This window comes from Cynocephalus volans, chromosome 11 (assembly GCF_027409185.1).
Source record: "Cynocephalus volans isolate mCynVol1 chromosome 11, mCynVol1.pri, whole genome shotgun sequence".
NCBI classification, from domain to species: Eukaryota; Metazoa; Chordata; class Mammalia; order Dermoptera; family Cynocephalidae; genus Cynocephalus; species Cynocephalus volans.
Window position 1 is genome coordinate 129042065 of NC_084470.1, and position 13088 is coordinate 129055152.

General features: G+C 36.6%; 1 protein-coding gene across 1 annotated transcript in view; it reads left to right on the plus strand.

Annotated features, from left to right (window-relative positions):
- LOC134391191 (complement factor H-related protein 3-like) overlaps positions 1-7203 on the plus strand; it is a 59700-nt gene extending 52497 nt beyond the window's left edge. Inside the window, exons 5-7 of the mRNA XM_063115157.1 lie at positions 4074-4250; positions 4491-4673; positions 6889-7203. Of these exons, the coding sequence (XP_062971227.1) occupies positions 4074-4250; positions 4491-4673; positions 6889-7085 (557 nt within the window). The 3' untranslated portion in view covers positions 7086-7203. The remainder of the gene's footprint in view (positions 1-4073; positions 4251-4490; positions 4674-6888) is intronic.
- Positions 7204-13088: the final 5885 nt, after the last annotated feature.

Genomic DNA, 13088 nt, shown 5'->3' on the forward strand with positions numbered 1-13088 from the left:
TTTTGTTTAAATCCAAAATTTCTCTGCTGATTCTTTGTCTAGATGATCTGTCCAGTGCGGAGAGTGTTGTGTTAAAGTCCCCAACTATTACTGTGTTGGGGTCTATCTCTCCCCTTAGATCCAATAACAGGTGCTTTATATATCTGGGTGATCCGATGTTGGGTGCATATATATGATTGTTATACCTTCTTGCTGCATTGATCCTTTTATCATTACACAGTGTCCTTCTTTGTCTCTTTTTATAGTTCTTGGTTTGAAGTCTATTTTATCTGATGTAAGTATGGCAACTCCTGTTCATGTTTGGTCTCCATTCACATGGAATGTCTTTTCCCATCCCTTCACTTTTAGTCTATATGTGTCTTTATTGGTGAAATGAATTTCTTGCAGGCAGCATATAGTTGGGTCAGGTTTTTTAGTCTATTTAGCCAGTCTATACGTTTTAAGTGGGGAATTTAGTTCATTTACATTTAGTGTTGTTATTGAAAGGTATTGCCTTATTCCTGCCATTTTATTAATTTCTCTATGGTGGTTTAATATTTCTTATGCTCCTTTCTGTCCCTTTTATTGTTTATCTTTGCTGTTGGGTGTTTGTTTGTTTTTGTAGTGATAAAAAAACATTTTCTTTTTATTTCTCATTTGTGAATCTGTTCTTCTAGCAGTGTTTATTCTTTCTCATTTATTTATGGTGACATATCTCTCTCTTTTGATTCCAGATGTAAGACCCCCTTGATGATTTGTTGAAGAACCCATCTTTTGGTGGTGAATTCCCACAGTTTTTGTTTGTCTGAGGAAGATACTATTTCTCTTCCATTTGTGAAGGAAAGCTTTGCTAGATACAGTGCTCTTGGTTGGTAGTTCTTTTTTTCTTTCAGCACTATGAATAAGTCATTCGACTCTTTCCTGACCTGTAGGGTTTCTGTTGAGAAATCTGCTGTTAGCTTGATGGGAATTCTCTTATAGGTAATTTGATGCTTTTATCTTCCTGTTTTTAGAATTTGTTGTCTGTGACTTTTGATAATTTGACTACAATTGTCTCCGGGAGGTCCTTTTTGGGTTGAATCTCTTTGGGGATCTTTGAGCTACTTGCATCTGTAAGATTATTGATTTCCCCATATTTGGAAAGTTTTCAGCTATTATTTCATAAAATAAGCTTTCAATGCCTTTTTCTTTCTCTTCCTCTCTGGTACACTTATAGTGTGGATGTTTATTTGCTTAAGGTTATCAGAAAGTATTTGTAGGTTTTCTTCCTTTTTTAAAATTCTTTTTTTATGCTAATTCAAAAAGCCTGTGTTCTAGTTCAGAGATTCTTTCTTCTGCTTGTATAGCTCACTGTTTATGCTCTTGATTGTACTTATTATTTTGTTAAATGAATTCTTCAGCTTTAGGATTTCTGCTTGTTTTTTTTTATTGTTTGTGTCTCTGTTGATTTTCTCATACATGTCTTCACATTTGTTTTTTAACTTCATAGTGATTTCTACCTATTTTTTCATCTATTACTCTGAGTTTTCTTAGTATCACCCTTTGGAATTCTTCCTCAGGCAATTTTTCAATTTTCTGTGGTTTGAGAAATTGACATTGGAGAGCTGTTGTCTTCTTTTGGGGGAGTCAAGCTTCCTTGTTTTTTTTCATACTTTTCATATCTCTGCATTGATGCATCCGGTGGTGTAATCACTTCTTTTAATTCTAGGAGTGGCTTTTGAAGGAAGAAACGTTTTCATGTAGAAGTACTGTATATTCAGTCAGGTTTAGCATTCTAAATTTGGATCTGGGTGAGAGCAGTAGTGCAGCCTTTGTGTGACTTCTTCAGGTATATCCAATCTTAGAGTTGTGTGTGGGTGCTTTTGTTGCCTACATGGAGGGGCCCTCTGCAGTTTCTTATTAGGGTGGGTTTTGTTGGGGTTGGTGATCAGCTGTCAGTCAGCGAGCAGATATATACTGTTGCAGCAGTTCCTGGGTCTGTAGAGGGCCACTGGCTCAGCTGTTGAGCCTGGAGCAATCCTGAATGGATGCTGCAGGATCCAGTGGCTGTAGAGAGGAAAACCTGCTACCCTATCAGCTGTTGGTTTGGGAGTGGGTGTACACAGCTGTCACAGGTCCTGGCAGCACTGAAGGTGGATGCCCGATCAGCTGTTGAGATGGATGCAAGCCTGTAAGGGTGCAGTTGAGGCTGGCAGCTCTGCAGAGGCCTGCCTTGGGGAATCTGATCCCCTACCTGGTCCACTGTCAGTCTGGGAGCAGATACACATTGAGGCAACAAGTCCTGGGAGCTTTGAAGAGGGCCATTAGCTCAGCTGTTGAGCCTGGAGCAAGCCTGTGTGAATGATGAAAGACCCAGAAGCTCTTCGGAGGTGCGCTGTAGGAAGGGAAAACTGCTACCCAATCAGTTGTTGATCCCACTCAAGTCTTCAGTGGTGAAGCTGAGCCCTGCAGCCCAATAGAAGCCTGCCTTGGGGCGGAGCTGCTGTGTGAGATCAGATGCTGCGGTCTTGTCCTTTTGTCTGTCATAGGCTCTAGGCAGCATGTGCTTTGGTGCCACCTATGCCTGAGTGAGCACATCAGAATGCAGGCAGGGCCTCCAGACAAGGGAACTCAGGTTCACTGGGGCCTGTGCAGGGGTCTAGGATCCAAATAGCTGGGATTGTGGTCATGCTGGCACCCATGCGGGCATGTGGAGGGTCACAGGAGGAGGTGGGGCTTCCACTGGGCTAGCTGTGCACCGTGCAGGAACCCATGGGATCAGCCCCCATGGACCGTGCAAGGCAAGCTGCGAATGTAGGGAACCACTGCACTCCAGTGCATTTTCTGCTAGGTACCTCTACTTGTTTGCCTGGAGGGGAGGGGTGCTGAGCAAGTTCAGGTGCTAGGGTCTCAGTCTTTCTGTCTGTTTCTAGGTGCCAGGCAGCCTGTGCTTTGGTCTTGCCAGTGCCCAAGTGAGCACAGCAGAATGCAGGCAGGGCTTCCTTCCAGGCAAGATTCCTCAGTCTCACTGTGTCTGGTGCAGGGATCTAGGCTTCAAGAAGTTGGATTGTGGCTCTGCCAGTGCCTGTGTGAGGATGTGGAAGACCCCTGTGAGAGGCGGGCCTGCTGCCAGGTTATCTGTGAGCTGTGTGGGCACTAGTGGGTTCAGCTTACACAAGCCATACAAGATGGGCATCAATGTGGGGAACCACTGTGCTTTAGCAGATTTCCCACTCAGCAAGACTACCTGTCTGCCTTAGGGGGAGCAGAGCAAGTGCCAAATGAGTTCAGACCTGGGTTCCAAAAAGACTGGGGGCACTCTCCCGAGGAGGGATCACTGGCATTTGTGGCGATGGTGGGAATAGCCAGGATCTATTCCAGCGTACCTTCTCTCCACCTGGTTTGGGACTAGTCCCTGCAGCAGGGCTGAGGCTGGTTATGTTGTTCTGCTCTCTATGGTGCTGTTCCGTTCTTCCACGCTTAACAAGAATCTCCTCATTCTCCTGGTGTTCTCTGCACCGTGCTTCCCCAGGTTCCAGTCAAAATAGATTTATTTGTTTGTTGTTTTGGTCTCTTTTTATGGAGAGGGGACTAGCGCAAGACCTCTCTAGTTGGCCATCTTCCAGTTTTGAGAAAAGATTATATTATAGAAGAGAGGATACTTTACAAATTTTTATGGATCTTATATGCAATTAATACAGTTTATTTTTAATATATACACCCTTACTGTTAGTAATTCTGGTACTTAAATAGGTAGCTTAACTGTTAATCCACAAATTTTTACTCTTTTTAAAATAATAACATCATAGCATCCTAATAGCACACTTTAATAACAACCAATGACATCTCCATAAGTAAAATTAGATATGGCCAAATATTGTTAATGTTTTTATCCAATTTTAATAATAAGAAAGGTAATATATAAAAATAAATGTTTGCACTGTAATTAATTATTTCAGCAGAAAATACCACTGGTTGCCGCATTATTTTTAATTGTAGTCAATTTATCAGCACACCTGATTGATAAAGTTTTTTATTCCTATAATGAGATTTCCTTAGTCGGATTATACATGATATGGCACAAAAATGCAATCTTCAATTTTACTTTGCTTTAGTATCTTGTGATATGCCAGTATTTGAGAATGCCAGAGCCAAAAGTAACAGCACATGGTTTAGGCTCAATGACACACTGGACTATGAATGCCATAATGGATATGAAAGCGAAGGTGAAAGCACCACAGGTTCCATAGTATGTGGTGAAGATGGCTGGTCCCGTTTGCCAACATGCTATCGTAAGTATTTTTATTCAGTATTTCTTTTTTCTAGAATTAAAAAAAAATACATGTACGTAATCCTTATTTGAGTGTGCATTATCTCCAGACATTTCTAAGATATGAGGTTGAAAATGCATTATCTTCCACAGAAATCAATTAAGATAGTTAATATGCATAAGGAGCTTTATTTAGTTTGTGATCATTTCCAATAAAATGATTGATTTTTTTTTTCTCAAAAATAAAATACCTTCTTTTCAGATCCTACAGAAAAGTGTGGACCTCCAAAAGCTATTAGCAATGGAGACATCACCTCCTTCCTATTAAAAATGTATCCTCCAGGATCAAGAGTTGAGTACCAATGCCAGTCCTACTACACACTTCAGGGTTCTAAATATGCAACTTGTAGTAATGGAGAGTGGTCAAAACCACCAAGATGCATAGGTAAGTTTTAACGTTCCTCTGGTTCCTAAGGGATCAGGGCGATAAGTTTGATATTTGCCTATTTATAGTAAAATTTTCATGGATTATTGCACTAGGATTGTGTATTGAGCACTACAAATCTTCACAAATAACATCCAGTGACTGAACACATATAAAATATGGTATCTCGATTTAACTGATTATGGTGTAATCAGTTTAATGATTACAGAAATGCGTAATCATTTTCACATTGTTAACACTTAGATAGAGTTTTCAAAGAGATTTTGGAAAACATTGTTTCAAGAAAGAAACCCTAAACCATTATGTAAGATTCTATTTGAAACCTGAAAGGCTTGCTGGTAGAACTCAGAGGTGGTTGACACTAAGTCCTTGTTCTGAATAGTCTTACCTGCATTTTGCCAGTATTCCTAGCAAGAAGTAAAAAAAAAAAAAAAGGAAATTTTAGAATTTCAGCCATTTATAATGGGACAACAACAGCACTTGAACGATCGATATTTGCCACAAGTTACCACTAGCCTATGAAGTAGAAAACGAATCCATAGCCCTGCTGATCAGACAACTTTTTTCTACTACATTTCTTAAACTCACAGTTTTTTAATTTTTAACATTCGTAAGTCTCTAAATATGGGATCATAACAGCAGCTCTTTCTGTGATGTGACTCCCTTCTTTCAAGACTATGCTACTTTTTAACCTTTTACATTGACATGTTAAGTGTTAAGTTTTGGAGATAGAGTTTAAGTCTCAGGTTTTACTGATGGTAGATGGATAGGCCTAAAATGTGTTTCACAGGAAAAGCATTACCTTTTGCAAGAATTAATAATAGGGGATGATTATAATTATCTGAGGAAAAGAAATCATTTCTGTGGTAGAGGCGAGCCTTTGTTTTGAGTGTGAATCTGAAGTGAAGAGCATTCAAACGGAGCAATCCATGCAAAAAGACAACATCGTAACATATACACAAGACATATGGAAATAATGAGGGAAAATATTGCTTGCAATTACAAACAATAAAGAAAGTTATGGAAAATATGTTCGAAGAAATATTTACAGTTCAGATAATATGTATTTTGGAGTATTAAACAGTCCCTGAATATACTGGACAGCTCTTAAAAACTTTCCAATTTATGAAGTCATAGGTACTATTTTATGAATTTCATTCAAATAAGAACTTGTAGGATGTACTAAAATGTGAATTGGGGAGATTTCTAAGGCCTTGCTAATGTCATTAAGAACCACAATGGAATGAAAAATATTTGAGTCAAGAGAAGAGAAGTCAATGATGTCTTCAAGACATCAAAATTCTTATTATGGGAGAATGTCTGGAATGCAATAGCAACCCCGCAGAAATATAGGCAAGGACTTAAACATGAATTAACGTATGAAAATGTTGTTTAGTCACATTGCAATAGCAATAAACCAGAAACTTTTTTAACATCTCTAAAAGAAAAACCTTCAGTGAAAGGTAACATTTTACTGATTTTACAGATTAGGGCATAGTGAGAAAGAGCAATTTTTGAAATCACGTTTGTATTCGGACTCACTCTGTGTGCTTATCGGTGCAGCTATGCATCCTCTCTTTACCATAATGAAGATAAGAGAAAGGGATAGATAGAGAGATATACGGATATGCATATATATGTAGATAATTGCATTATAATAGATGGCTGTTTATTAGAAAGATTATGGCTTTCTATAGTTCTCCTCCTACATTATGAGCGTAAAATACACTTAGATTTAAACTAGCAGAAAGCGAACACTTGAGTGTTTGTAGTCACTGCTGGTTGAGTGGGGAAAGTAGGATGAAAAACCATGATCCTAATATAACACGTTAGCTAACCTTTTTTAATATGAAGTCACTAGTGTAGACACCATATATGTTAGAGATGAAGAGCCCAGGCTCCAGAGAGAGATTGCCAGGGTCCGCATTTATTGCCCCCACCTAAGGAGTTACGTTACCTTGAGGAAGTGTAAATGGACGCCTCTTTACTGCAGTTTCCTAGTGTGTGAAATAGGAGCATTTGCTTGATGCAGGAATGGTAAGAATTTAAGGAGCTTATACTTGCAAAATGCTAACACACAAGTTAATAAATACCTGCTATTTGGATTATTTCATAATTTTATTTTTCCTAACATATTCATTAGAATGCAGTTTTATTACTTCATAAAAGGGAAGATTATAAAAATTAATTGTTTTTTGTTTTTTTCTACTTTCAGATCCATGTATTATAACTGAAGAAAACATGAATGAAAACAACATACAGTTAAAAGGGAAAAATGACAAAAAATACTATGCAAAAGCAGGGGAGACTATTGAATTCATGTGTAAATTGGGATATAGTGCAAATACAGGAATGCTATCATTTCAAGCAGTGTGTCAGGAAGGGATAGTGGAATATCCAAGGTGTAAATGAACAAGCCTGCTAACCTAAATGTGCGGCCAGCTTCCATTTCTCACTTATTGCCTCAAACTGTGCAGTGATAACTTCTGATGTTTTAAATATTTTCTACTTTATTTCCAAAAAGATAAATAAAAGCAATATAGTAGTTTCTATTTTTAACTTACTATCTTCTCAAAAATATGTTAAAACAACTAAATCATTCCTTATACTTGTACCAAAATAGCAATAACTAACAGTCTTGGATATTGGACTAATTATTAATAGATAAATAAAAACAGCAACAGTGACAACTATATGGTGTTCTATATATTGTATAAAATATCTTCAAAGGAAACAAGTAAGTTTAGGATTTATTTATGGAAGTAATACTGTTATAAAGTTAGATAGTGAAGTGGTAAGCAAAAGCAACCACACTACTGTGTACCCTTATTGCAACCACAGTCCTCCAGATGCAGTTAACAAAATGGAGTCATTTTCACCAAAAGTAGTGTTTCCTGTTAAATGTTAACATTACACCTTTATCACAATCCAAGAAAAATAGTACTGGAGAAGGTAAACCAGCATCATATTTCTGTGAAGAAAGGAAAGGAGTTTTTGCTAAGCATTTGAGAGCATTGGGGGTGGCGGTGGAGGTGCATTCAATGCGTATTTACTTGGGCAATGTCAACACTTTAGGATGCCAAAACTTTCTATTTAAGGACATAATAATTTTTATATTTATTCAAGTATATGTTTATCTTTTTCGATACAAATATTTTAAGGTTTCTTCACATATGGTTTCTACATTTCTTATCATTTTCTTTAGGATCTTTTTTATTGAAACATAATTGACATAATATTTATAAACATTATATCTGTGGGATACAGCATTAAATATCAATACCAGTGTGCAATATATGATGTGCAAGACAGGACAAGCAGTGTATTCAACATTACACAAGGGCAGTCTTACCCTGTGGCCTCTTCCCAATCTCCCTCTCCCCCACTATCTCCAGTGGCCTCAGTGTTGCGCTCTCCTTTTGAAAGTTCAAAAAATGATTGCTGTAGTTTTATCTGTCTTTCTTTTTTTATTTATTTGATTTTTTTTTTAGCTCCCACTTATGAACAAGGACATGCAGTATTTCTTTTTCTGTGCCTGACTTATTTCACTTAAAATTTTCTCTAAGTTTATTCAAGTTGCTGCCAAAGACAGAAACTCATTCTTTTTTTATGGCAGAGTAGCACTGCATTGGGTAAATATGCCATATTTTCCTTATCCAGTCGTCCATCAGTGGGCATTTAAGTTGATTCTAACTCCTGGCTATTGTAAATTGAGCTGTGATAAACATGGGAGTGCAGGTGTCCCTTCAACATGATGATTTCCATTCCTTTCAGGATACACTCAGCAGTCAGACGCTTGGCCCTTAGGGCGGATCTATCTGCAGTTGTTTGAGAAACCTGCATGCTGTTTTCCATAGTGACTGCACTAATTTACAGTCCCACTGACAGTGCAGGAGGGTCCCCCTTTCCCCACATCCTTGCCAGCATTTGATATTATCTTTCTTTTTGATACTGGCCAGTGTATCTGGAGGGAGATGGTATCTCAATTTTTTTTTTTTTTTTTTTTTACATTTAAACAGAGTTGATTGTACAGCATTGAATATCAATACCTGTGTGCACCGTGTGATGTTCAAATCAAGATAATTCGTGTAGCCAACGTTGTGCAATGTAATCGATTTTCGTGGCCCTTTACCAGTTCCTCTCTTACCTCCCTCCTCCTCTCCCTTTCCCACATCTGGTAACCTCAGTTCCACTTTCTCCTTTTGAAAGCTTGATGTATTATTATGATTGCTGTATCTTTCTTTTCCTTATTTACTTGTTTATTTTCTTTTAATTCCCACTTTTAAGTGAGGACATGCAATATCACTCTTGGTGTTCCTGGTTTATTTCACTTAACATCACTTTTTTCTAAGTTCATCCATACTGCTCTGAATGGCAGAATTTCATTCTTCTTTATGCCAGAGTACTATTTCTTTGTGTAGATATACCACATTTTCCTTATCCAGTCATCTGTCAGTGGACATTTAGGTTGATTTCAACTCTTGGCTATTGTAAATAGAGCTGCAATGAACATGGGAGTGCAGTTGTCCACTTGACATGATGATTTCATTACTTTGTGTACATACCAGCAATTCCATTGCTGGATTGTACGGCGTTTCTATCTGTTGTTGTTTGTGGAGCCTCCATACCTTTTTCCATAATGGCTGCATGAATTTACAGTCCCATCAACAGTATAGGGGGTACTCCTTTCTCTGAGCTTCACCATCATTTGTTATTCTCTGTCTTTTTGATAATGGCCAGTCTTACTGGAATGACCTGGTATCTCAATGTGGTTTTGATTTGCATTTCCCTGATGCTGATTGATGTTGAGCATTTTTACATGTATCTGTTGTCCATTCATATACATATATCTTCCTTTGAGAAATGCCTATTTAAATCCTTTGCCCATTTTTTAATTGGGTTATTTGTTTTTTTACTAAGTTGCTTGAGTTCTTTGTATATTCTGGATATTAATCCTTTGTCAGATGCATAGTTCACAAATATTTTCTCCCATTCTGTAGGTTGTATTTTCTCCCTGTTAATTGTTTATTTTGCTGTGTAGAGGTTTTTTAGTTTGATACAGTCCCATTTGTTTGTTTTTCTTTTTGTTGTCTGTGCTCTGGGCATCATATTCATAAAGCCTTTGCCCAGTCAAACTTCCTGAAGTGTTTCCCCTCTATTTTCTTTTAGGCATTTGATAGTTTCAGATTTTATATTTAAGTCTTTCATCCATTTTGAATTGATTTTGGTATATGGTGAGATGTATAGGACTAATTTTATTCTTCTACATATGTCTGTCCAGTTTTCCCAGCACCGTTTATTGAAGAGACAGTCTTTTCCTCTTTATATTCTTGGTGCCTTTGTCAAACATCAGATGGCTTTAAGTACCTGGGTTGATTTCTGTGTTCTCTATTCTCTCCCATTGGTCCTAATGTCTGTTTTTATGCCAGTAGCATGCTGTTTGGGTTACTATAGCTTTGTACTACAATTTAAAGTCAGGTGTTATGCCTCTGGCTTTATTATTATTATTATTATTATTATTATTATTATTATTATTTTATTATTATTATTATTTTTTTTTTGCTCAAGATTGCTATGGCCAATTGGGGTCTTTGATTGCTCCATATGAATGTTATGATTTATTTATTTATTTATTTATTTCTGTGAAGAACATCATTGGTATTTTGACAGGGATTGCATAGAATCTGTAGATCAATTTGGTAGTGTGGACATTTTCACAATGTTAATACTTCCAAACCAAGAGCATGAAATATCTTTCCAGTTTTTTGTGTCCTCTTTAATTTCTTTCAACAATGATTTGTAGTTTCATAAAGATCTTCCACCTCCTTGGTTAAATTGATTCCTAGGTTTTTGTTTGTTTGTGTTGGTATCTATTATAAATGGAATAGATTTCTTCATTTCTTTTTCTGCTAGTTCATTGTTGGAGTAGAAAAATGCTACTGATTTTTGCATGTGGATTTTGTATCCTACAATTTTACTAAAATTGTTTATCAATTCTAAGAGGTTTTTTTTTTTTTTTTTTTGAGTCTGCTGGCTTTTTTCCAATCTGTATGCCCTTTATTTCTTTCTCTCACCTGATTGCTCTGATTAGTACTTCCAAAACTATTTTAAATAAGATTGGTGAGAGTGGGCATCCTTGCCTTGTTCCTATTCTCAAAGGAAAAGCTTCCAACTTTTCCACATTCAGTATGATACTGATTGTAGGTTTGTCATATATGGCTTTTATTGTGTTGCAATACTTTCCTTCTATACCTAATTTTCTGAGACTCTTTATCATGAAGTGATGTTGAATTTTGTCAAATGCTTCTTCTGCATCCATTTAGAAAATCATATGGTTTTTGTCCTTGATTCTGTTGATGTGGTATATCATGTTTCTTGACTTGCATATGTTGAACTATCCTTGCATCCCTGGGATGAATCCCACTTGATCATGGTGTAGAAATTTTTTGATGTGTTGCTGTATTCTGATTCCTAATATACTGTTAAGGATTTTTTAATTTATGCTCATCAGAGATATTGGCCTGTAGTTTTATCTATCTGTCTATCTGTCTGTCTGTCTGTCTGTTTGTTTGTTTATCTTTTTCTGGTTTTGGTATCAGGGTGATGCTGGCCTCATAGAATGAGTTTGAGAGAATTGACTCTGTTTCAATTTCTGGAATAGGTTGAAAAGAATTGTCTAATTCCTCTTTAAAGGTCTGGTGTAATTCAGCAGTAAAGCCTTCCAGTCCTAGGCTTTTCTTTGTTGGGAGATTGCTGATGACTGCTTCAATCTTGTTGCTTCTACTGATGACTTCTGGTTTTCCATGTCTTCTTGGTTCAGTGTTGGTAGTTTGTACATGTCCAGAAATTTGTCAGTTTCCTCTAGGTTTTCAAATTTGTTGGTGTATGTTTGTTTATAATAGTCTCTAATGATTCATTTTATTTCTGTTGTTTTGGTTGTAATGTCTCCTTTTTCTTTTTAAATTTTTGCTATTTGGGTCTTCTCTCTTTTTCAGTTAGCCTTGCTAATGATTTGCCTATTGTTTATCTTCCCCCAAAAACTTTTTGTTTCACTGATCTTTTGTATCATTTTTTGGGTTTTTATTTCATTGAGTTCTGCTCTTACCTTAGTTACTTATTTCTAACTAGTAATTTTGTGATTAGATTGTTATTGTTTTTTTAGTTCTTTGAGTTGTAGCATTAAGTTGTTTATTTGAGCTCTTTCCTTTCTTTTGATGTAAGCACTACCTCTTAGCACTGCTTTTGTAGCATCCTACAGGTTTTGGTATGATGTACCTTTATTTTCGTTACTTTTGAGAATTTTTTTATTTCCTGTTTAATTTCATCTTGGGCCCATAGGTCATTCCGGAAGATGTTGTTTAATTTCCATGTGTTTGTATAATTTCCAGACTTTCACTTGTTGATTTCTAGTTTTCATCTATTGTGGTCTGAAAAGATAATTGCAATGGTTTCAATTTTTTAAAAATGTGTTGAGACCTGATTTGTGACCTGACATGTGGTCTGTCCTGCAGAATGTTCCATGGGCTGATGAGAAGAATGTATATTCTGTAGTTGTTGGATGAAATGTTCTGTAGACATCTGCCAGGTCCAATTGGCACAACATGTAGTTTAAATCCTTTGTTGATTTGTTACCTAGATGATATGTCCAGTTCAGAGAGAGGGATGTTCAGGTCCCATACTATTGTATTTGCATCTATCTCTTTCTTTAGGTCTAATAGTATTTGCTTTATATATCTGGGTCCTCCCATATTGGGTGCATATTTATTTATGATTTCTATGTCTTCTTGTTGTATAAAATCCCTTTATCATTATATACTGGCCTTCTTTATCTCTTTTTATTGTTTTTAGTTTAAAGCCTATTCTATCTAAAAATAGCTATTCTTCCCCTTTTTTAGTTTCCGTTTGCATAGTATGTGTTTTTCCATCCCTCCACTATTAGTCCATGAGGCTAGTCTCTTGAAGACAGTATAAAGTTTAGTCTAGCTTTTTTATCCAATCACTCAGTCTGTGTCTTTTGGGTAGGGAGTTTAATCCACTTACATTTAGGGTTGTTATTGAAAAGTATTGTCTTACTACAGGCATTTTGTTGATTTTCTTTTGGATGTTGAATTTATCTTTTGCTGCTTTATTTTATTGTTTGTCTTCAATGTTTGTTGGTTTTTTTGAGGTGGTAAAATTTCGTTGATTTTTCTTTTTCATTTGCATTTTTATTCTATCAGTGGGTGTGTTTTTTCTTATGTACTTGTAGTAGTAATTATCATTTTTCAGATTCTAGATGCAGTACTCCATTGAGGATTTCTTGTGGGTCTGACTGTGTGGTGGAGAACTCCCACAGCTTTTGTTTGCCTGGGAAGTATACTATTTCTGCCTATTTTATAAAGGATATTCTTGCTGTGTAGTATTCTTGGCTGGCAG